Source organism: Canis lupus, chromosome 32 (assembly GCF_048164855.1).
Source record: "Canis lupus baileyi chromosome 32, mCanLup2.hap1, whole genome shotgun sequence".
NCBI classification, from domain to species: Eukaryota; Metazoa; Chordata; class Mammalia; order Carnivora; family Canidae; genus Canis; species Canis lupus.
In genome coordinates, this window is record NC_132869.1 from 43,246,931 (window position 1) to 43,272,425 (window position 25,495).

The 25,495-nt window shown below is 47.5% G+C and overlaps 1 protein-coding gene across 10 annotated transcripts in view; it reads left to right on the plus strand.

Moving 5' to 3' along the window:
• SCAPER (S-phase cyclin A associated protein in the ER) overlaps positions 1 to 25,495 on the plus strand; it is a 431,009-nt gene that overhangs the window by 391,416 nt on the left and 14,098 nt on the right. For all 10 annotated transcript variants that reach the window (XM_072809831.1, XM_072809829.1, XM_072809834.1 and 7 more), the window contains 2 exons: positions 3,843 to 4,080; positions 8,895 to 9,044. In XM_072809831.1, the coding sequence (XP_072665932.1) occupies positions 3,843 to 4,080; positions 8,895 to 9,044 (388 nt within the window). The remainder of the gene's footprint in view (positions 1 to 3,842; positions 4,081 to 8,894; positions 9,045 to 25,495) is intronic.

A 25,495-nucleotide genomic window follows, 5' to 3' on the forward strand; every position in this document is an offset into this window, starting at 1 on the left:
AGGAAAGAAATTCTCTCCTGCAGCCTCTAGAAGGAACACAGCTCTGAACGCCTGATTTTAGCCCAGTGAGACTTACTTTGGATTCTGACCTCGCAAACTATAAGAGAATAAATGTGTATTGCTCTGAGCCACTAGCTTGTGATGTTCCATCAGCAGGACGACCTGATACACGTGTCTGCCCCTATGTAGGCTATCTAGGACAGGGGCCCAGTCCTCCTTGGCTGCACACGTCACAGTGGTCACTTCATGGAGCACAGGTACTTTGGCTTTTCAAATGGAGAGTATCTGACAGATGATGATCATCATGACCCTGGTGCTCACCTGGTGCTCGCCTGATGAACGATACCGCTGGTTGTAGGTCAGCCCCACACTGCACTACCTCTAAAACAACAATTCACTTTTTATTTTTTCTATTTTTTTTAATTTTTATTTATTTATTTATGATAGTCACAGAGAGAGAGAAAGAGAGAGGGAGAGACACAGGCAGAGGGAGAAGCAGGCTCCATGCAGGGAGCCGGATGTGGGATTCGATCCTGGGTCTCCAGGATCGCGCCCTGGGCCAAAGGCAGGCGCCAAACTGCTGCGCCACCCAGGGATCCCACAATTCACTTTTTAAACAGTAAAGTTTACATCCATCCCTGGGAGAGACAGTGGCTTAATCCCACCCACTCCCAACAGTGTGCAGCCCATTGACTGAAATGGAAAGTTCTCTCAGGATACCTGGGGATTTCAGACCTGAAGAAACAAACAGAACCCAAATCCAAGATAGAGCAGTCTAGAAGATCACTGGCACTGAAGGAGACCAAGGTTGATGTTACCAAGCCAGAAAAATGGGGGCGAGGCAAAAGAGAGAAAACCAGCCAGGAACAAAGGGGAAAAAGGCCTATAGTATCTGGGACTGTTACTGCTGCTTTTTGGGGCCAACTAAAACCTGGTATGTACGTGGTTTATAAAATACCGAAGATGGAATGGATGGCAATTGATTCAGGCCCACAGAAATCACTGCTTTTTTCACACATCTGTACTTTCCTTTAAGGCAGGGTAGGGTTTTCAGGTCCTGTGCAGGAGTACTGATGGTCCACTTAGAGTTTTTCCTAATTGAATCTGGCTTTTAATGAACAGAACTTGATATACACTAAGATCTCTAGTTCTAGAGAACAAACAAAAACACTTTAAAATTCAGTAAAATTGAGATATCAGAATGTATGTAATATATAAAATTTCAGATCTGAGTTTTCATATCTTCCATGTATTTTTAAAAGAAAGTTTTGTAACTTATGTCTGATATGAATGAGGCCTTTTACATTTTTATTATAAACATTTGGGCTTAAAGTGATTGTAACTGGCAGTTAAGAACAACAGGAGCTAGTGCCCTGTTCATGGACAAATTATCTGTATTTCAGACTAAATCAAAAGTAAACATTGCCTAAAGTCCTTTCAGGTCTACATTAGTTCTGTGCAAGCCAAATGCACTAGACAAGCCCTCTGCCTTCCCCTTGGTCCTGTGGATTCTATGGGCTCACTTTAAAATTAATAGTCTTAATTAGCTAAAAGGCAGCCTAGTATACAATAGGAGAAGATATTTGCAAATGACATATTGGTTAAAGGGCTAGTATCCAAAATCTATAAAGAAATTATCAAACTCAACACCCCAAAAAATAATTTAGTCAAAAAATGGGGAGAAGACTTGAATAGACGTTTTTCCAAAGAACACATCCAGACGGCTAACAAACACATGAAAACATGCTCCACATCACTCATCATCAGGGAAACGCAAATCAAAACCACAGTGAGATACCACCTCTCACCTGTCAGAATGGTTAAAATTAACAACACAAGAAAAAACAGGCGTTGGCAAGGATGCAGAAAAAGGGGTGTGACCCTCTTGCGTTGTTGGTGGGAATGCAAACTGGTGTGGCCACCCTGGAGAACAGTATGGAGATTCCTCCAAAAGTGAAAGATACAACTACCCAACGGTCCAGTAATTGGACTACTAGGTATTTACCCAGAGGATACAGAAATACTGATTTGAAGGGTACATACTCCCCGATGTTGATAGCATTCTCAACAGTGGGCACACTATGGAAAGGGTGCAATCGTCCTTAGACTGATGAATATGGATAAAGACGCTGCGGTGTATACGCACCCCGGAGTATTGCTCAGCCATCAGAAAGAATGTAGTCTTGCCATGCACCGTGATGTGGATGGAGCTACAGTATATGATGCTATAAGGGAAATAAGTCAGAGAAAGACAAATACCATGTGATTTCACTCATATAGTATTTAAGTAAAAACAAAAACGATGAACCTATGGGAGGGGTTAAAAGAAAGGGAAACAAACCGTAAGAGACTCTTAACAATGGAGAACAAACTGGTGATGGAGAAGGAGTTGGATGGCGGATGGGGATTAAGGAGCATACTTGTGGGAAGCACTGGGTGTGGTATGTAAGTGATGAGTCACTGAATTCTCCTGAAGCCAGTATTACTGCACTGTGTGTTAACTAGGATTTAAATAAAAATTTGGAAAAAAGTGGTCTTTTCTATGAAGCACTATTGTATCCATTTTGAACCATTTACACATTTAAGTTATTGAATGGTTATTTAATTCATTTTTCTGAATCAATATTTTTATTTCATCAGGAGAATATAGCAAAGTATCCTAGATTGTGCTGTTATATAGTTTGTGATTAGTATTTTTCTAAATAATGGGATGAGATGGAGAGAGGAAGAAGGAAACAGTCTGATGACCTTCACTTTTTTTTATTTGCACTTACTCTTTTGAAGAAGTAATAGCAGTGAATTCATGTCATTTAAACGTCTAGAAAGATTGGGGATCCCCAGGTGGCTCAACGATTTGGCCCCTGCCTTTGGCCCAGGGCATGACCCTGGAGACCCGGGATCGAGCCCCACATCGGGCTCCCTGCATGGAGCCTGCTGCTCCCTCTGCCTGCGTCTCTGCCCCTCTCTCTGTGTGTCTGTCTCTGTCTCTGTCTCTGTCTCTCTGCGTCTCTCATGCATAAATAAATAAAATCTTAAAACAAACGTAGGGAAGAGTACCGGAAAGGAGGACACAGAGCAGGGACCTGTCCCTTGTCTTCCTGGGGGAGCGGCCGGTGTGGGCCCTCGCCTGCAGCCCCCGGGCCGCCCCCGCCTGGAGGGGCCTCGGCCGCTGGCTCGTCCCTGCCGGGCGCCGGCACCTGCCCGGCCTCCTCCCCTGGGCGCGGAGAGCCGGAGAGCCGCGCCTGGAGCCAGCGATGAACCCCGGGCGGCAAAGTGAATCTAAGTCCCAAAAAAGAGAGAGGTCGTTGCTCAGAGAAATCAGGGTTCAGTTTCAGGGAAGAACGGGGGGGCAGAGCGTGGCGGCCGCGTTGGCACAGCTGCGGGCTCCGGCCGCGGGGCTGCGTGGGGCCCGGGTGGGGGCCCTGCTGCCTTCACTCCGGGACCCCCAGGACCCCCCAGGCCCCTGGCGGTGGAACCGCGCTCCTGAGGCCTGCGGGCCCCCCGCGTCCCCGCCACCCCTCAAGGTCCCCGTCGCGGATCCGGGCAGGAAGCTCTGGTGTCTCTACCCCGGTCCCTGGAGGTCTCCTGGGCTCTGTCCGTGTGTCCAGCCCCGGAATCTAAACGAGGAGCACCTGCTAGGCCTCAGGGAAGGAGGGGGCCAGCCACAGGTGCTCACCGCCCAGGGGTGCAGGGAGGCGGCCGCGCCCCCCCCCCCCCCCAGGTCTCTCGTTCCCTCCCCCGCAGCTCGGCTGGTCGCCCTCTAAGGCCTGCTCCGCTCACTCCATTTACCTCTAACATCCCTCGGGAGATGCCGTCTAAGCAGCTGAACGTTTCTTTGTCAGGTCGTGCGGCATATTCGACAGTAATCGCCAGGATCCCACGGGACTGACCGCCGCTCTCCAGGCCACGGACCTGGCCGGAGTCCTGCACATGCTCTACTGCGTCCTCCTCCACGGCACCGTCTCGGACCCCGGCACTGCCAGCCCCAAGGACACCTACACTCCCAACACGGTGCGGGTGGCCGTTCAGAGCCTACAGTTCTTCAACAGCTTTGCAGCCCTTGATCTGCCCGCTTTCCAGGTACCTAGCATTGCTCAGGGTTGGTGTCAACCAACCAAGAGTTAATATTTTAGTACAGATAAAGCTGTGCTGTTTCTCTCCTGGGTTGGGACATAAGGAATAAACTACAAAAAAAAAAAAAAGAAGAAGAAATCACAATACCTACCATTTATTAAGCTTCTGTCTCCTGGGAACTGTATTAGGTGCTCCACATATGCGTCATGATAGTCCTGCAAAATATTACACCCATTTTACAGACGGAAATGCTGACAGTTAAAGTAGTTTGCCCAGGGTTACACGTGGCTTTGCCGGGACTAGTACCTATGATGTTCTGACCCCAAACCCTGTGCCATTCTGCTACTAATAAATCTTGTCTTGGTTACTTTATAGAAAGGCATTATTATCCCATCAACTTTGAAACATTAAGGAAAATCATGGTTTCTTACATAAACAGAACCAAAACTAGATAAATCGTTTTGATTGATAGGACTTTCTGTGGCTGATTTAACTGATTTGTGTCCATTATTCAGTTTTTATAGCTGAAGAAAGAAAAATTGCTTTATGCTATAACACCAGACTGTCAGCTTAGAAATAGATTTTTTTCCATGTAGGAAATTTAATTTTCAAAAACACTGAACCTCTGGAACAGAGCAAGCCCCAAGGAGTAGACTTTCTCTTTCAGTTTATTAACTGTCAAGCAATTTCATTAAAAAAGGAACAAACTTGGCAGATGATGAACCCATAATTTAGATGAATTGCTTTGCTCAGAGGGAAGAAGGTTATAGAGATATAAATGTATGAAAATGGTGTTCTCTAGCCATTCCCAGATAGAAGAAATGCTTGTTTTGTAGCTGATGACAAATGTGGAATTCTTGTCTTCCTGTCATTGTGTTCACAACAGAAAATTAATGAGTAAGTTGTATCACTGGATTCGATATCTCTCAACTTTGCAGAGTTAGTTTATCCATCACAAGAACAGAAACCTCTTTAGGGTTAACGCATTTCAGCTTGCAGACCATTTGAACCAGCCTTCAGTGGTAACTGCATAGGCTGTAAAGTTCTGAGAGTTTATCGCACGCCTCAAACGGGGTGGCTGCTGCAGAAAATGCCAGTGGTTCTCGCCTCTGGGTTGAACAGAACGTCTGTGTTTTACGAAGACCCAAGCCCATTGCTTTCAGTGCAGAAACAGCTTGGAAATCAGGAGACAGTGAGTTTTTGTCTTCAGAACACGGAGACCAGCAGTCTCCCCATCAGCTCGTCCAAGTAGAGTGATTTCCTCTGTTGCCAGGGATCGTGGAAAGAAAATATCTAAGACTATCTGTGAGCTTCTAGTGTTCTAGGTCTTCTGACGAGGATTGATGTGGCTGCAGGGCGCCCCGCCCCCGCATCGTAAACGAAGCACCTGCACGAAGTCAGCCGCCTCCATCAGCGACACTCTTGAATGTCAGGTTGCCCAGGTCACGTCCCTGTGCTCCGCGCACCCTCCACGCACCGCAGCCCATTCCGTCTCACTCAGGAGGCTTACGCTGAAGTCTAGGCAGCCCCGCTCCCTTCGGGGCCTTTAGGCTCAATAGCCAATAATGTCAGAAAAATCAAAATCTTATCTCTGGAGCCCTTCATGGCAAACTAACGTAAAGGCCGAGCTTTCTCCTCCCTAGCTCCTTGACATATCCAGCCTGCAGTGTGCTCCCCACTTGAGCCACGTTTGTCAAAAACAGCAGGGGAAACACCGGGGTGACTCGAGAGTGGTCGAGCGAGAACCAAAGGCCCGGCCTCCAGGTAGGCTGTCTTTCCACGGCTGCTTCCTGGCGCCTCTCCTCTTCCTTTGCCCCTTTCCTCCCTGTCCTTCCTGCAGCTCTAAGTCTTTCTTTCCTATTTGTTTCTTCTTTTCTTAACCTCTCTCTGACTCTCCGGTCTCCTTTTATCTTAGTTTGGCCATAACAGTTTCTCATTCTCTCCCCAGGCATTATTCCCAGGTACTCTTTCCCCTAACTGGTGTGTGGGCCCGGAAAGCCTGCGGGGACCTCCTCCCTGGCTGCCATCCTTTCCATACTCAAGGCCCAGCATGTTCTTTCCTTACTTTACTGCTCATCAGCCTGTGTAGGCACCCAAATGCCCAGAACTTCTAGCATCATGGCCTTTAACACATCTACCAAGGATCACCTTATTGTTCCAGTTACTTATATGCATTAAAAAAAAAAAAAAGCTGGGATCCCTGGGTGGCGCAGCGGTTTGGCGCCTGCCTTTGGCCCAGGGCGCAATCCTGGAGACCCGGGATCGAATCCCACATCAGGCTCCCGGTGCATGGAGCCTGCTTCTCCCTCTGCCTGTGTCTCTGCCTCTCTCTCTCTCTGTGACTATCATAAATAAATAAAAATTAAAAAAAAAAAAAAAACTTAGTAGACAGTAATCACTTTATTACAGTCACAGATTCTATGGGCCCAGACTTCAGAGCTCACCACCGTATGGGTGGCTTCTCACTGCTCCACGATGCCGGGCTTTAATCAGAAGCCTCAGATAACAAGTGGGGGGACGGAGGGGCAGGTTGACACAGTAGCTGGGAGCTAGAATCTTCTTGAGGCTCCATCCATCTCCTGTTTGATCCCTGGGATGACTTACAGATGAGGCCCGCCAAGGTCCCTAACTAGGGCTTCTTCTGTGTGACGTGGGCTTAAAACATCATAGTGTCTGGTTCTAAGTGAGTGTCCTGAGAGGGAGCTGCCAGAAAACAAGTGTTCCAAAAGAAACAAATTGCATGGCTTTTTCTGACTTTGCTTACAAGTCATATAGCTGCATATCAACCGTAATTCTGGTTAAATCAGTCATCAGCCTTCCAGATTCGAGGGGAGAAGGCGTGGGCCCCACCTCTCGTGGGAGGACTAGCAAAGATTTATAGGCATTTGTTGAACCACCACACTGTGTCTGGTAAAGTAAAACATCCACACGGACGTCACTGATGTAGGTGGACCTCTGATGCAGCGTGTAAATACAGTACAGAGATACGGGATTTGCATCATAAAACAACGGTGAGTTTGGGAGGAATGCACTATTATGGGAAATATGGTCAGAGAAGCTCATGTTGCAGTTCATCAGAACAGCTTACATGTCATAAGTGAGATTTTAGGAACTGTTTATAAAAGGAAAACAGATTTTAGGTACAGCACGGATCTGACCTCAGAAAAATCTGGGAGACAATTTATGAATTGCCTGAGAGGATCCAAGGACCGAAGCATAAAACTGAAATGAGATAAATAGTCTGACCTGCTAAGGAGTTAAATAAGATGACGTACGGCGCGCTGACCGGTGCGTCACAAGAACGCAGGCTGTAGTGGGCATCGCCGCCACACCTTTGGGTCTGGAGTCAGTCTGCTGAGACTTTGGGCCGTTACGCTACCATGTCTGTGCCCTGAGACGAGGCATGTGGATTCAGCTTCTCATCTGCGTCACAGGGAGGATCCGTGGGGTCCTGGAGAGGCGCCGGGGCGGGCTGGCACGCAGCGGGCCCGCCGGGAAGTGGGCGAAGACTTTACTTCATCCTCCCGAACTCCTTTGCAGATGTTGATTCCGAAGGGTACCTTCTGGTGCGGCGTGGCCCGGCCGCCCTCTGCAGAGCCGTGGGCCGTGCGCGTGTTTCCTGTGCGAGCCCCACGTGGGGCGACAGGGCTTCGCCGCCGGCTGTCTCCCCGGCCGGTTCCGCACGGATGTCACGGCGGCTGGTCAGGCCGGGCCTCAGCGGAGTCCGGCTCGGGCCTCGGGGCCGGGTGTGCACGTCGCACCGCCGTGACAGGCCTCGCAGTCGCAGGGGTCTCAGGAGACGAATCAGTGCCCTGACTGCCTTGGCAATTGATTCTGGCTAAACAGGAAATATGGTTTCCTTGAAAAACTGGTTTAATTTCTATATTCGGCCTTAGGCGCCCCTTGCCCGCTCCTCCCGGGGAAGGCCGGGCAGGGCCCGGGTCGCCGCTGGACTCGCTGACCACAGCGGCTGAGCCAGGAGGCGTCGCCCCTTGATTTAAAGGAATGAAGCTCGGAGGCCTCCCCGGGCTTGGAGAACGTTGGCCTGAGGACGGGGCACGGCCCGGCCGCCCCACTCCCGGCCGCAGCCGTGGGGCCCGCTCAAGCCCGGGCCTCGCCTTCCAGGGCTTCCCGGCACCCCGCGGGCCTCGCCTCCGCCCTCCGCCTCCCGCCGCTCTGCCCTTTGACATGTTCACTAAAGGGGCTCGGGCTGCGCAGACGCCCCGACCCCCTCCCAGGCCACGGCCCGTCTGCAGGGGCGACCCCAGGAGCCGGGGCAGCCGTCCTGGCTTGCCTCCGGGGGACGCCGCTGCGACATTAGGGAGCGCTGGGCTCCAGGGCCGCTTGTTCCATTGCTTTCCTCTGCAAACATAAGTAAATAATTAGGATTGTATTTTTATCCGTGTGTTCAAGAAAGCATTTTCTCCCTCGGGAGAAAAAAAAAAGTATTAGAAGTTAGCTAAATGGTGGGTTCACAGGAGGATTGTAGTATTTTTAATATTTTTCCAGGTTTTCTGCAGCGAGATTATTTGCACAATGAAAAAGAACTTACTTGTTACACATGGAATGAATAACCCTGCTCTAGGTGGCAGTGTCGTGTCCACGTGGTGACGGTATTTCTCCGTGTCTCCTTTCGGGTTAAACGTTCTCTTTATTATGGTCATTTATTACAGCGAGAAGCCCCAAAATGAACTGTCGAACTTCGCGCTCTAGAAGCTTCCTATGCCTTTCCAGACCGTGCAGGAAGTGCGCAGGGTGTGGCCTCGCCGGGTGCTCTGCGCGGCCCCCCTGGCAGTTCTAACGGCCCCTGTCTTCCTCAGTCTATCGTAGGGGCGGAGGGCCTGTCGCTTGCATTCCGACACATCGCCAGCTCTCTCCTGGGCCACTGCAGCCAGGCGTCCTGCGAAAGCCTCCTTCATGAGGTCATCGTCTGTGTGGGCTACTTCACCGTCAACCACCCGGACAACCAGGTAAGAGCCCCCGGCAGCTCCTGAGACGGCCCCTCGGCACCGAGCCCGTGAGGTCCCTGGTGAGGAAGGGCGGCCTAGAGCCCGTCTGTCCCTGGGAGGCCCTTTAGCCAGGCTCCGGCCACGCGTCTCTGACCCGTTCTATCTAACGAGACCCCGCCAGCACCAGCTTAGCTCCAGGGCCTCCTCTTAGAGCTAAAAACAGGAAATATGTCAAGTAAAATAGTCCCTACATAGAAGCATCGTACCCTTACCACGTAGGTTCCGATGTGCCGTCCCAGGCTTGGTTGTAGATGAGCAGACTGCAGCCTTCAGCTTGGGTCCCTTTGCCGACAGCATCACACTCGGGTGCTTTGCGAAGCTGCTCTTGGTGCTTGGCTTCTGCCTCGGTGCCCAGGGGCTGTTGCTGTCCTCGGACGGGGCCCCAACTTGGGCTGCTCCCCCTGGAGTCACCCGGAGTAGTTTTGCTTTTTGCTTGTAACTGTTGGGAGTATGTGATTTCCAAGCAAGATTTCATTTGTAAATAGGGTTCTGCTGCTTTAAGAAGTTGGGAAGACGGTGTTACCAATTTTGTAAAATAATAATAATAATAATAATAGCACTTTATTTCTCTTGTATTTTTAAAAACAGAGTAATGGCATAACTAACATATCAAATAGTAGCTCCTGATGGCCTCATTTATCTAAAGCCTTCTGCAACCTTCACTGTAGAGTATAGCTGAGAAAAAGGCCGTGGACAACCCGTAAGCCTCACCCCAAGCTTAATAAGTATGATTTTAGGCAAATCTCTAAGAAGTGTGCGTAGTAGGTCTACTCGCCTACAGCAGACTAGACCAGGGCAGGAGAAGGACAGGAGCTGGTTCTGGTGACAGAGCCAAGCACAAGGTGAGAAGCTGCTCACTAAAAGCTGAAACCGTCCACCTAATAAGGACAAAGAGGAAATAAAATATAAGGCAGGGTCCAAACCTCAGAAATTGCAGTCATCTGGGTTTGAAGAACACTAAACGCTGTATTTTATTTCCAAGAAGAGTCTTGATGTCCTCAGTGCTGACCCCGAATGAGCAGAGAGGCAAAATGTATGTTCTCCGCATCCCCTTTTAAGGAGTCTGAAGAACACGCAGTCTATTCTAGAAAGATTTCTCTGATTAAAACAGAGAAAATGTGTACCCATACGGGAACAAGTGTCATACATGGAAAGGTTCCCCATTTTCAGACACGGTTGCCAGGAGGTGGATCTTTTCCACCCCGGCCTCGGGAGCATGCTGGCAGGGCTGTCCCCTTGGTGGCATCCACAGGTGCTGGGGCTTGGTCCTTCCCATGGACCAGGCCCGGCAGGCTCACGAGGGAAGGAAAGCTGCAGGGAATCTCCCGTGCGATTTTCTTTCCTTCATGTGTATCCCTTCAACTTACAAAATTGCATTTTATTTCCCTTTAGAAGTTTGTTTTTATTTTTCTCATTACAAAACTGTTCCTTACTCATCATGAAAAGGATAGGCAAGCATAGCAAAGAAGGCGGAATCACAGTTATTCCTGATCTCACCATCCGAGATAGCCACTGTTACCTTTTTTTTCAAGTTCCCTTGCAGCCCTGTTTCTATGAATATTTTTTCCACTTTTATTGAGACATAATTGGCATATAACACTGTATTAGCTTTAGTGTGAAAACTGATCATTTTATATATGCATGTTGTACAAAATCATTACCAGAGTAAGTTAATATCCATCACTTCACATAGCTACGGATTTTTTTTCTTGTGGTAAGAACTTTAAAGATTTACTATATTAGGGCCACCCGGGTGGCTCAGCGGTTTAGCACTGCCTTCAGCCCAGGCTGTGATCCTGGAGACCTGGGATCAAGTCCTGCGTCGGGCTCCCTGCATGGAGCCTGCTTCTCCCTCTGCCTGTGTCTCTCTCTCTCTCTCTCTCTCTCTCTCTCTCTCTGTGTCTCTCATGAATAAGTAAATAAAATCTATAGGAAAAAATAAAATATCTACTATCTTAGCAACTCTCAGATGTATGATACAGTACTAGCATCGTGTTCTACGTCACATCCCCCAAATTTATTTATCTTATAACCAGAAGTTTGTACCTTATGATCACCTTCACCCATTTCAAACACCTCCAGCCCTCCATAAATGTTTTACAAAGCTAAGATCATACTGTGCATACACTTCTGTCCTACTTTATACACTTAACCTTACAGGTCTTCCTCTACTTACACTGGGGTTATGTCCCAATAAACCCATCATAAGTTGAAAATATCTTAAGGGGAAAGGAGAGAAAATGAGTGAAAATATCAGTGAGGGAGACAAACCATGAGAGACTCCTCACTCTGGGAAACGAACAAGGGGTGGTGGAAGGGGAGGCGGGCGGGGGGACGGGGGGACTGGGTGCCGGGCACTGAGAGGGCACTGGGCGGGATGAGCACTGGGTGTTATGCTATATGTTGGCAAATTGAGCTCCCAATAAAAAAATTTTTTAATATATCTTAAGTGGAAAGCACAATTGCCGTACCTCACCTACCTTTAGCACAGCCTGTAGCTGCCTATTTTATAGTAAAGTGTTGACTATTTCATGTGATTCATTGAATACCATAGCGAAAGGGAAAACCCGAATAGTTTCGGGTACAGCATGGTTAACCGTATGAGTGCTTTGCTGCGTGATCCCGTGGCTGACTGGAAGCTGATGGGGAGTGTGGGGTGCGGGGGTGCAGGGGTGGTGCTGGCTGGGAGCCAGGAGGTATCACATCGCTAACCTGGGGACAGATCGGAATTCTAAGCACGGTTTCTACTGAATGGGTATTGCTCCCAGACACTTGAACCGCCGTACGTCAGGCGTCATCCGTCATCCGTATATCAAAATCCTTCCCTGTGAAGATCTTTTTATTGAGGCATAGCTGACACGCGCTGTTATGAATATCACTTTTATGGGCTGCATGGCTTTATCCTGTGTAGCCAGCCCATGGTTTACCGAACAATTTCCTGTTTTATACTTCAGTTGTTCATCGTGTATCATGATGCTCTCCAGTGCCTGTGAAGAGGTAATTTATGGCTCTGATAGTATTTTGCCGTTACGGTTCCTCGGCAAGATTCAGCTCATTCGCGTCTGGGGATGCTTGGAGACCTTTTGCTTAAGCCAGTTCCTTTGCGATGAATTTCCTGCACTCAGAGTTGTGTGGGAGTTCAGAGGGTTTGTCTCCGAAGCCGGATCCCAGACCGATCCCCCCTGGTGGATCAAGCCAGAGTGTCTGTGGGCTCACCTGCATGAATGGGAAATGAGGTGAGGGAACTGGCATTGGGACGGTGTGGCAGAACCGACTGGGACCGGGTGACAGCAGCGACGGGCGCGCGGGGACAGGAGAGGAGAGGCACGTGGAGATGGTTGTCGGTTGCTGAGCCCACTGTAAGGAAGAAATTAGGAAAGGGAAGAAAGCCACGTCCTCCGACTTGACACCTTGCCTCCCAGAAGGAGCGGAGACCGAACTGGGCGTCCACTTCTGACTTGAGTTTTTATTGCAGTCAATAAAACTTCAGCCCGAGGCAACTGATGAAGTCCCGACAATCTATGAGAAGAAAAACTATGATAAGAAGTAGAAGAGAAATCAGAAATTGATAGAAATTATAGTAACCGTCAAACACAGAGACACTGTACCTCATGGAGATGCTGTTTGTAAGCATGACCCCTGATGTTGCTAGAACTCTTGGGTCCACTCGGTGTATTTTTCATTTCATCCCATGTTCTTAAGAAAATCACACGTGCCACAGACCTCACCTACCAGTGATCCCTGATATGTATCCTGGGCAGGGGTTGGGGTCTAGAAAATGACGCCCGTTTACCGAGACGGTGCGTGGAGAAGCTGCTGTTCCGCAACTCTGAAGGCCTCCGGGACATGTCTATGAGCCTTATTCGGGAAACTTGTAAAGATCCTGGGAAGGTATGAATGAGTGTGTTTTATGAGCACAAAATCAACCACAATCTAGCAAATAGAAGGCCTGGGTTCTAACCCCACCTCTGCCACAAGCTGCATGGTCTTCCCTGCCCCCTGCGCAAGGGAGGGAGGGAGCCCGGAGCGGGGAGGCGAGGGGGAGAGAATCCTAAGGAGGCTCCATGCCCAGCACAGAGCCCGACGCAGGGCTCGATCTCATGACCCTGCCATCCTGACCTGAACCAAAATCAAGAATCAGACGCTTAACCCACTGACCCACCCAGGCATCCCAAGCTGTGTGACCTTAAATAAATCATTTTCCCTCTTGAGGCTTGAGCATTTTTGACTCTACGAAAAGGTTCTGGAAATGGTGGTGATGGTTGCCCGGTATTATGGATGTACTTAGTGCCACTGAATTGTAGGCTTAAAACTGCTTAAAATCGTTAGCTTTGTGTTACATATATTTCACCACAATAAAAAAAAAAAGTTTTGTTTTTTTTTTTAAAAAGGTGAAATTCTTCTAGATGATCCCCCTCACGGGTTCCATGAGTCCATGATGTTTTAAAAGCTGAGATTAGAACCACAGACAGACCAGCATTCTGATCTCATGGGGACTCCAAGCCATTTTGTGGTTGTTCAGACACTCCTGTCCCAGCACCAGGTGGCTTCCTGGCCGCCCACCGCTCCATCACAGCTCGTCCCTAAAGGCGGAGCAAACCCTGAGCCCCCACTTACTAGAGGAGCTCCTGGTAAGCAGACTCACAGGTGAGACGTCAGGGCCTTGCCCTGTGGAGCCAAGTCCAGCTGCCTTGTGTCCCCTGCAGCAAGGGGACGAGCCCACAGCTGGGGGAGCAGCCCCAAGCTCCCCCGCGGCAACCGCCCATATCCCAGCAGAGCGGGGGACTTTTCGGTACAAAGCTGACTGCTTATTGCAGTCTAACTACTTGTTTTATTAAATTCCCCCTCTAATCCCCCCAAAGCCAGTGATTAGTCGAGTGTTTGCTGCAGGCATGTGCTGGACGCGGCGTTAAGCTCTGGCCCAGCTCTGGTCACAGGCTCGCGGAGTCTTGGGGGGGTTGGGGGGGCCGGGGGGGGGGCCCACGCCGTCTAGTCAGGGCCTCGCGCTACGCGGACCCAAGTGCAGCTCACAGGGAGGGGAAGCGCAGGCAGGAGCGGGCTCCCCCAGCCCCCCAGCCCTCCAGCCTCAGTCCATCTCGCGCCCTCCCACCTCTCTCCTGCTCTCACGAAGGTGAACGCATCTGACCTGATGGCACGTTCTCTAAATCAGAGGAGAAATTATGCTCAATTCATCTAATGCTTCTGTGTCGTTAGTCAGAAGTCCTGTTAATTTGCAGGCCCTGTTTGTCCGCAGCGGATCCTTTATTTCCTCCTGGGGAAACAGCTTGCGTCTGAGAAGACAAGAGATTTTGAACTCCTGCTGCAGCTGGAGGCTGTTTTATTAGGTAGCTGCTCTGCATAAAGGATTGGCACTTTTTATTTGCCACCATTTAGTCTATTAACTGGAAGGACTGAGCCCCCCTGACACCAAAGATGATTCAGAAGAGAAACCTGGATAATAAATGCAATCCCCCCGTCTTGATGGAACCAATCCTCTGTTTCCTATCGGGCTGCAGTTTCTAATTAAAATGTTGTTTTAATCAAAAACTTCCTTGTATTTTATGGCAATTTCATGACTCTTTCTAAATCCCTTCCCATTTAATTATTATAATGAACATAATTAGTATGTGCTGTCAGCCCTTCACTTTATTTACATTTTATATTGAATAATTAAATGCGGTCTGATAATTAAATTAACTCGAATGACAGATTATCTGCCTGCCTGCCTATTACCGTATTGGGAATAAGCACCTTGGCATATTCATTTTAGTTAGTGACTTTTCCACTTGGAGAGCCCCCACAGATCCCAGCCCTCAGCCCGAGTGTCTCGTGGCAGGTGAAGGGAAGGCTCCCTGTGGCCCACCCTCCCCACCCAGCTTCCCCGCAGACAAGCCCTGCACTGTCCCAGAGGCTCGAACCTTCTGGGGGACCGAACCGGCGACTGAGCTGGACAGCCAAGCGTCTGGAAACTAGAGTCGGCTTCAGCAGGTGGCCTGCGTTGCCCAGGTCTTCTGTAATTTGATGAGTTAGTAAGAAAACCTAAATGTTAATTGACCAAACACGTCTGAAATGTACCCACTGTACCCACCTGGGACATTTCCCTGCGAACAAAACCTGGGCGCTTCCCCAGGTGTGCACCCCCCGCAGGTGAGGGGGCAGAGAGTGGCAGCTCTCCAGAGCGCCTTTCAGCCTTTAGGACTTCCAGAGCGGCCTAACTCCCGCTCAGACATTCTTGACTCCAGTCTTTGTTTTTCTCAAAGGCGGAAGGTCCGAGGTCACACCCACTTGGTAAACTCCCCGCCTGTGAATGGAGTCGCTGCCCCCGGCAGAAACGCCAGCCCGAAGGCCTTCCTGTCCCCGTGTTGGCAGCTCGTCCGTAACTGTCACACAAGCATCCAACCTGCTGTATCGTCTTTCTTCGTGTGACAGATACAGTTCCTTTCATAAAATGAAGAGGTATCATGTTAACCATTTCAACAATATACCATTTTGGAGTTACTCTCTTTATTCTATGGAACCAAATAAAAATATGGGATTTTCCCCCAAAAGAGAACAATGACTTTCCTAATTAATCAGAACCTCTGCCTCCCTACACATGTAACACTTCTAGTGAGTGGCCTGCCTGGTGCTAGAATGGAGACATTTGCCAGTTAGCCGTTTGGGCTGATTATATTAAAAGTAACCAATTTCTTGAAGATACTGTCCTTTTTCCAGTGCATGGTCTTTCCTGCTTTGTCGATGATTAGTTGACCATAGAGTTGAGGGCCCACTTCTGGGTTCTCTATGCTGTTCCATTGATCTGTGTCTGTTTTGTGCCAGGACCACACTGTCTTGATGACCACAGCTTGGCAGTACAACCTGAAATCTGGCGTTGTGATGCCCCCGGCTCTGGTTTTCTTTTTCACTATTCCCCTGGCTATTCGGAGCCTTTTCTGATTCCACACACATTTTAGGATTGTTTGTTCCAGCTCTGTGGAAAATGTTGATGGTATTTTAATAGGGATTGCAGTGAACGTGTACATTGCCCTGGGGAGCATGGACATTGTCACAGTATTAACTCTTCCAATCCATGAGCATGGAATATTTTTCCATCTCTTTGTGTCTTCCTCAATTTCTTTCAGAAGTGTTCTGTAGTTTTTAGGGTAGAGACCCTTTACCTCTTTGGTTACGTTTATCCCTAGGTATCCTATGCTTTTGGGTGCAATTGTAAATGGGATCGATTCCTTAATCTCTCTTTCTTCAGTCTCGTTGTTAGTGTATAGAAATGCCACTGATTTCTGGGCATTGATTTTGTATCCTGCCATGTTGCTGAAATCCTATATGAGTTCTAGCACTTTTCAGGTAGAGCCTTTTGGGGTTTCCATATAAAGTATCCTGTCATCTGCGAAGAGGGAGAGTTTGACTTCTGAAGGGATACTTACCATTTGCATCAACGTGGATGGAACTGGAGAGTATTAAGTGAAATGACTCAATCAGAGAAAGACGGTTATCGTGTGGTTTCACTCATGTGGAATATAGGAAACAGGACAGAGGATCATAGGGAAGGGAGGGAAAACTGAATGGGAAGTCAGCAGAGAGGGAGAAAAACCATGAGAGACTCTTAACTATAGTAAACAAACTGCAGGTTGCTAGAGGGAAGGTGGGAGGGGATGGGGACTGGGTGATGGGCATTAAGGAGGGCGTATGATGTGATGAGCCCTGGGTGTTATACTAATGATGTATATGTTGGCTAATTGAATTTACATTTTTTTAAAAGATTTTATTTATTTATTCATGAGAGAGGCAGAGGGAGAAGCAGGCTCCATGCAGGGAGCCCGATGCGGGCCTCGATCCCGGGGCCCCAGGGGTTCACGACCTGAGCTGCTGTGAGCTCATGAGGACCTCCTGGTTGCCTTCCCAGGGGATCAGCTGAGCAGATGGCGGTGGCCGCAAGGGACTTGCACTGAGCCCTCGGGTAGACACTGACCACTCGGCACTGCCCCCGGCTGCGGATGCTTGTGCTGTTTGAGAAAGGAGCATTCTTCCCCCTGGTGTGGGATTGCTTCCTGGTACGTAACACTTGCGATTGCCACGGATCCTCTGCTTGTGGCCGATGCCACAGTGGTTAGGGTGGTACCGGATCGATTCTCGTCATGAATCAACCTGCAGCTGAGGTTTTGAACTCCATCTCCAGTGCTTCTAGACGTCAGATGTCAGAGAGCTTAAGAGCATATGTTCTGAAATCAGCTGGCTTGGAAATATCTAATCTGCTCAATGCTACACGCTAACTGGGCAAGTTGCTGACTGCTGAGCCTCGGTTTTCTCGTCTGTAAAATAGAGGGGTCATCGCTACTTCCCCGCTTGTTGTGAGAACTAGGAGAGACCGTATTGGGCCTGACCCTCAGTAGATGCTCCTGAAAGGCAGCTGTTGCCGTTCCTGCCTGTCCCCATAACGTCTTCACGGCACTAAATAATACTCCTGATTCAGCAGTGGGCTAAATTCATAATTCTGACAGAGTGATCTGAAAAAAACAGGATCCTACAGATAAACTAACCTTCCTTTAACACTTGTCTATTTCCCATTTTTGAGGAACTCAGACCCAGAACATTCCAGTAAAATATCTGTCATGAAATGTAACATTAAAACTGTGAGGTTGAAAGCTAGCCATAGCTTCATCTCAGCTGGACTATAAAAAGTTGGGAACCCAGTAGGCCCCTTCACCGTGGCCACGAGACCAAGAGCGTGAGTAGGGTCATTGTGAGGGCTCATTTAATTAAACTGCAAGGTGACATGAAGTTAATCATTCCCTTCTGAGTCCCATCCAAGACCAGACGAGCTGTGGAAGACACATAAAGGAAGCCAAAAAATAAACCGTCAGCACCCTCTTCCCAAGGCATCCGGCCGGCCCTCCAAGCAGGATGAATACTGTCCGGGCAGCTGTGCACAGACCTCACGCATCCCTTGCTCCCGTGAAAATCTTCTATTGGGAAATCAAATGTGCGCAAGAAAATAAGGCCAGAAGGAATGTTTTGTCACAGTTTAACTCCTGACCAGTGGTAGATCTAATTTTTCTGGGTCTGCCTTGGTCTTCAGTCCCTGAGGGACCTTGTTCATAAAGGACCAAGATCGATCATAAAGGATTAAAATGTAGTCACGAAGAAAACACCTCTCCTGAGATAGGAAACTTTTTTTTTAATTGGAGTTCAATTTGCCAACATATAACACCAGTGCTCATCCCGTCACGTGCCCCCTCAGTGCCCGTCACCCAGTCACCACCCCCCCGCCCACCTCCCCTTCCACTACCCCTTGTTCGTTTCCCAGAGTCAGGAGTCTCTCATGGTTTGTCTCCCTCTCTGATCTTTCCCACTCATTGTCCCTCCTTTCCCCTATAATCCCTTTCACTATTTCTTATATTCCCCGTGTGAGTGAAACCATATAATGTTTGTCCTTCTCCAGGTGACTTACTTCACTCAGCATAAACCCCTCCAGTTGCATCCACGTTGAATCAAATGGTGGGTATTCATTCTTTCTAACGGCTGAGGAATATTCCGTGTATCCATAGACCACAGCTTCTCTATTCATCACCTTTCGATGGGCACCGAGGCTCCTTCCACAGTTTGGCTATTGTGGACATTGGTGCTATAAACATCGGGGTGCAGGTGTCCCGGAGTTTCACTGCATCTGTATTTTTTTTTTTTTTTTTTTTTTGCATCTGTATCTTTGGGGTAAATCCCCAGCAGTGCAATTGCTGGGTTGTAGGGCAGGTCTATTTTTAACTCTTTGAGGAACCTCCACACAGTTTCCCAGAGTGGCTGCACCAGTTCACATTCCCACCAACAGTGCAGGAGGGTTCCTCTTTCTCCACATCCTCTCCAACATTTGTGGTTTCCTGTCTTGTTTTTTTTTTTAATTTTTATTTATTTATGATAGTCACACACAGAGAGAGAGAGAGAGGCAGAGACACAGGCAGAGGGAGAAGCAGGCTCCATGCACCGGGAGCCCGACGTGGGATTCGATCCCGGGTCTCCAGGATCATGTCCTGGGCTGAAGGCAGGCGCTAAACCGCTGCGCCACCCAGGGATCCCCGTTTCCTGTCTTGTTAATTTTCCCCATTCTCACTGGTGTGAGGTGGGATCTCATTGTGGTTTGGATTTGTATTTCCCTGATGGCAGGTGATGCGGAGCATTTTCTCATGTGCTTGTTGGCCATGTCTAGGTCTTCTTTGGAGAAATGTCTGTTCATGTCTTCTGCCCATTTCATGGATTGTTTGTTTCTTTGCTGTGGAGTTGAATAAGTTCTTTATAGATCTTGGAAACTAGCCCTTTATCTGATACGTTATTTGCAAATATCTTCTCCCATCCTGTAGGTTGTCTTTTAGTTTTGTTGAATGTTTCCTTTGCTGTGCAGAAGCTTTTTATCCTGATTAAATCCCAATAGTTCATTTTTGCTTTTGTTTCCCTTGCCTTCATGGATGTATCCTGCAAGAAGTTGCTGTGGCCAAGTTTAAAAAGGGTGTTGCCTGTGTTCTCCTCTAGGATTTTGATGGATTATGGTCTCACATTTAGATCTTTCATCCATTTTGAGTTTATCTTTGTGTCTGGTGCAAGAGAATAGTCCAGTTTCATTCTGCTGCACGTGGCTGTCCAATTTTCCCAGCACCATTTATTGAAGAGACTGTCTTTTTTCCAGTGGATAGTCTTTCCTGCTTTGCTGAATATTAGTTGACCATAGAGTTGAGGGTCCACTTCTGGATTCTCTATTCTGTTCCATTGATCTGTGTCTGTTTTTGTGCCAGGATCACACTGTCTTGACGACCACAGCTTTGTAGTACAGCTTGAAATCTGGCATTGTGATGCCCCCGGCTCTGGTTTTCTTTTTTAAAATTCCCCTGGCTATTCGGGGTCTTTTCTGATTCCACACAAATCTTAGGATGATGTGTTCCAACTCTCTGAAGAAAGTCCACAGTATTTTGATAGGGATTGCACTGAACGTGTACATTGCCCTGGGAAGCATGGACATTGTCACAGTATTTATTCTTCCAATCCATGAGCATGGAGTGTTTTTCCATCTCTTTGTGTCTCCCTCAATTTCTTTCAGAACCGTTCTGTAGTTTTTAGGGTACAGATCCTTTACCTCTTTGGTTAGGTTTATTCCTAGGTATCTTATGCTTTTGGGTGCAATTCTAAGTGGGATGGATTATTTAATTTCTCTTTCTTCAGTCTCATTGTTAGTGTATAGAAATGCCACTGATTTCTGGGCATCGATTTTGTATCCTGCCACACTGCCGAACTGCTATATGAGTTCTAGCCATCTTGGGGTGGAGGCATTTGGGTTTTCTATGTTCAGTATCATGTCATCTGCAAAGAGGGAGAGTTTGACTTCTTCTTTGCCAATGTGAATGACTTTTATTTCTGTTCGTTGCCTGATTGCGGAGGCTCGGACTTCTAGGACTATGTTGAGTAGCGGTGGTGAGAGTTGACATCCCTCTCGTGTTCCTGATCTTAGGGGAAAGGCTCCCAGTGCTTCCCTATTGAGAATGATATTTGCTGTGGGCTTTTAAGATGCTGAGGAATGTTCCCTCTATCCCTACACTCTGAGGAGTTTTGATCAGGAATGGATGCTGTATATTGTCAAATGCTTTCTCTGCATCTATTGAGAGGATCATATGGTTCTTGTTTTCTCTCTTGCTGATATGATCAATCACATTGATTGCTTTATGAGTGTTGAACCAGCCTTGCATCTGGGGGATAAATCCCACTTGATCATGGTGAATAATCCTCTTAAAGTCCTATTGGATCCTATTGGTTAGTATCTTGTTGAGAATTTTTGCATGTGTGTTCATCAGGGATATTGGTCTATAATTAATTCTCCTTTTTGGTGGGGTCTTTGTCTGGTTTTGGGATCAAGGTAATGCTGGCTTCATAAAACAAGTTTGGAAGTATTCCATCCCTTTCTGTCTTTTGGAACAGCTTTAGTAGAATAGGTATTGTTTCTTCTTTAAATTTTTTTTAAAGATTTTATTTATTCATTCATGACAGACTCACAGAGAGAGAGAGAGAGAAGCAGAGACACAGACAGAGGGAGAAGCAGGCCCCATGCAGGGAGCCCGACGTGGGACTTGATCCCGGGTCTCCAGGATCATGCCCCAGGCCGAAGGCAGGCGCCAAACCACTGAGCCACCCAGGGATCCCCTGTTTCTTCTTTAAAAATGTGATAGAATTCCCCTGGGAAGCCATCTGGTCCTGGACTTTTGTGTCTTTGGAGGTGTTTGATGACTGCTTCAATTTCCTTGCTGGGTATTGGCCTGTTCACGTTTTCTATTTCTTCCTGTTCCAGTTTTGGTAATTTGTGGTTTTCCAGAAATAGATTCATTTCTTTTAGATTGCCTAAAAAGTTGGCGTATGGCTGCTCATGATACGTTTGTAAAATCGTTTGTATTTCCTTGGTATTGGTTGTGATCTCTCCTCTTTCATTTGTGATTTTATTAATTTGAATCTTTTTTCTTTTTCTTTTTTTTATTTTTATTTTATTTTTTTTTATTTATTTATAATAGTCACACAGAGAGGGAGAGAGAGAGAGGCAGAGACACAGGCAGAAGGAGAAGCAGGCTCCATGCCCAGGAGCCCGACGTGGGACTCGATCCCGGGTCTCCAGGATTGCGTCCTGGGCCAAAGGCAGGCGCTAAACCGCTGCGCCACCCAGGGATCCCTCTTTTTTCTTTTTAATAAGGCTGGTTGGGGTTTATCTATCTTATTAATTCTTTCAAAGAACCAACTCCTGGTTTTGTTTCTCTGTTCTACATTCTTCTGGTCTCTATTGCATTGAGTTCTGCTTGAATCTTTATTAACTCTCTTCTTCTGCTTGGTGTAGGTGGTGAGAGTGGACATCCCTGTCGTGTTCCTGGGATGTCCCACCCACAGCAAATATGATTCTCAATGGGGAAAAACTGAGAGACTTTCCCCTAAGATCAGGAACATGACAGGGATGTCCACGTGTTTGAGTTTCTTCCAAATTTCTTCTTGTGATTGAATTCTAGTTTGGTCTGAAAGCATTGTGGTCTGAAAATATGCAGGGGTCAATCCCAGTCTTTTGGTATCAGTTGAGACCTGATTTGTGACCCAGTATATGGTCTATTCTGGAGAAAGTTCATGTGCACTTGAGACGAATGTGTATTCAGTTGCGTTCAGATGGAAAGTTGTGTATATATCTGTGAGATCCATCTAGTCCAGTGTATCATTCAAGGCCATTTTTAATTTGGTGATGTTCTGATTAGAAAATCTGTCACTTGCAGAAAGTGCCTTGTTGAAGTCTCTTACTATTAGTGTATTATTATCTAAGTACGTCTTTACTTTGGTTAATTGATTGATATACTTGGCAGCTCCCACATTAGGGGCATAAATATTCATGATTGTTAGGTCTTCTTGTTGGATAGACCCTTTAAGTAGATAGAGTGTCCCTCTTCACCTCTTACTACAGTCTTTGGGATAAACTCTAATTTATCTGATATGAGGATTGCTACCCCTGCTTTCTTTTGAGGACCATTTGAATGGTAAATGGTCTCCACCCTTTCATTTTCAGGCTGGAGGTGTCCTTAGATCTAAAATGAGTCTCTTGTAGACAGCAAATAGATGGGTCTTGCTTTTTTATCCAGTCTGAAACCCTGCGTCTTTTGATGGGATCATTAAGCCCATTCACGTTCAGAGTTACTATTGAAAGATATGAATTTAGTGTCATCGTAATGCCTCTTCATCCCTGTTCTTGTGGATTGTTTCTTTGGACGTCCTCTTTCTTTCACAGAGTCCCCCTTAATATTTCTTGCAGAGCTGGTTTGGTGGTCACATATTCTTTCAGTTTCTGCCCATCCTGGAAGCCCTTTATCTCTCCTTCTATTCTGAATGAGAGCCTTGCTGGATAAAGTATTCTTGGCTGCAGGTTCTTCTCATTTAGGAGTCTGAATAGATCATGCCAGCCCTTTCTGGCCTGCCAGGTCTCTGTGGAGAGGTCTGCTGTTAATCTAATATTTCTCCCCATAAAAGTTAAGAATTTCTTGTCTCTCACTGCTTTAAGGATTTTCTCTTTATCTTTGGAATTTGCGAGTTTCACTATTAAATGTCGAGGTGTTGAATGGTTTCTATTGATTTTGGGGGGGTCCTCTCTATCTCCTGGATCTGAATGCCTGTTCCATCCCCAAATTAGGGAAGTTCTCAGCTATGATTTGTTTAAATATACTTTGTGGTCCTCTCTCCCTCTCGGCCTCTTCTGGAACCCCAATTATACGTAAATTCTTCCTTCTCAGGTTGTCATTTATTTCCCTAAGCCTTTCCTCAGGGTCTCTTAATTGTTTTTCTCTTTTTTTCCTCAGCTTCCTTCCTGACCATCAACTTGTCTTCTGTGTCACTCACTCCCTCTTCCACCTCATTAACCCTAGCAGTTAGGACCTCCAGTTTGGATTGCATCTCATCTAATCTATTTTTAATTTTGGCCTGAGTAGTCTCAGTTCTGCAGTAACAAATCTCTAGAGTCCTTTATGCTTTTTTCCAGAGCCACCAGTAGTTTTATAATTGTGCATCTGAACTAGCTTTCTGACATCGAATTGAAATCCATATTCTGTAACTCTGTAGCAGAGAGTACTGTTTCCAGTTCTTTCTTTTGTGGTAAATTCCTCCTTCTAGTCATTTTGTCCAGTGCAGAGTGGCTGTATGAGCTGGCTGAGTCAAAAGTATCAACCACAACCTGAGTAAACTACATCCTAGATGCTTCCAAAGAGGTCAGAGACCAGAAAATGAAAAAGGAGATCAGAACAAAATAAAACAAAGGATCACTAAAGTGAAAAACAAATTTTCAAACAAAGTAGTAAAAAATAAAAGGCCAAAAACTCCAAGGAAGAAGAACAAAGAAAAAAAGAAAAGAGAAAAAAGAAGAAAAAATGGGAGGACTGTGGATGGTGGTGGTGACGAAGTTGTAGTGCAGGGAGACTGTAGTCTACCTGAGGGGTCCTCGAGTGTGATCCTCTTGGTTCTGAGTGTATTAAGTTCTGTATGTTAGAAGATGCTCAGTCCCAAATTTATATAAACCAGTAATACTTGTGGAAAGCCCCAACATGGACCACGAAAACATAAATGAGATAAAAGAGGGGGTCAGAATGGGAATGAAGAGGGTATATGATCTCACAGAAGGAACCAGCACGGTGTCCCACTTGGCTCTGGGTGCTGCTGGTCATGATTTAGAAGGTATTAACTTCCGCCATTGCAGAACAAAAGGAGGGAGAGAAAACAAAAGCAAAACAAAGAACCATATCTTGTCTATCTCCCGAAATTAAATTGAGTATGTTGAAGGGAATCTAGAAGTGGAAAATGTATCTAGGACCTGTAATTGTAGAAATCTCAAAGTCAAAAAGGAAGAACCTTAAAAATGAAGAGGTGGTAAAATATTGTAGTTAAGGTGGGAAAAGAGAAAAATATTGGAAATTTTTAGCCGGATATAAAAAGGAGTTGTACTGGCAAAAGGGAAAAAAGGGGGGGGGGAACCCTCTAGTTCTATAGACTGTAAATCCCTCGACTTCCCCTGGAGCTTTCCAGCGCTGCTGGGTCCAGAACTTGCTCCTCCCTGTCCTTCCAGCTGGTCTCTGGGGGAAGGGCTGCTGTGCTGACTCTCAGGTGTGTGCACCTGGGGGAGCTGCCCCGCCCCTGCCGGGTGCCGGGGTCAGTGGGAGCTGTTGACCCCGTGAGGCCCCTGTCCCCTGCGTCCCCCCACCCCAGGCACAGGGTGACACAGGAGGAACACCAGTGGCCACGGCCAGCTCCCCAGCTCTGGAGTCAGCTCCCCCAGTACCCACCGCAGCACCCGGTCCGCACTGGCCTGGGTGCTGGGGGGTGGGGGGTGCTGACCTGCACAGCTCGGGGGAGCCTGGCGGCAGGGGCATCCCCGCCTTCCTGTGCCTCGCACACTCACTACCTCCCTGCCCGCGCCCCCCGCGTGCGCCGCCCGACGGAGGCCCCTGCGAGCACGTCCTTGTCCCCAGGGCCTGCTGCGTTGCCCTGCACGTTGCTACTAAACTACCTGACAGTCGTTTTTTTAATGAACAAGTGGCTGCACAACGATCCAGCTCTCCTCAGGCAAAACACTGCAGAGAAGGTTAAAAGGCCCCAGATTTTGAAAGATGCAACACTCCTCACCCTCCGGATTGGACCGAATAGCTAAAAATCTAATGAGCCATTTCTTTGGCCCCGTGTGTTGTCTTCTAATCTGTTCTAAAAGAGACTTCTTAGTTTCATTTTTGCTGCAATCAGTAGTTCTGAGATCCCAAGGGAACTACCGTGTTTAAAGATGCGGAAGGTCCCGTATTTGAGAAAACACCGGTGTGTGAGAGACCGCTTGGAGGGTGGATTTGGGCCACATCCCAGCCCTCTTCTCCCTTGGGCGACACACGTGG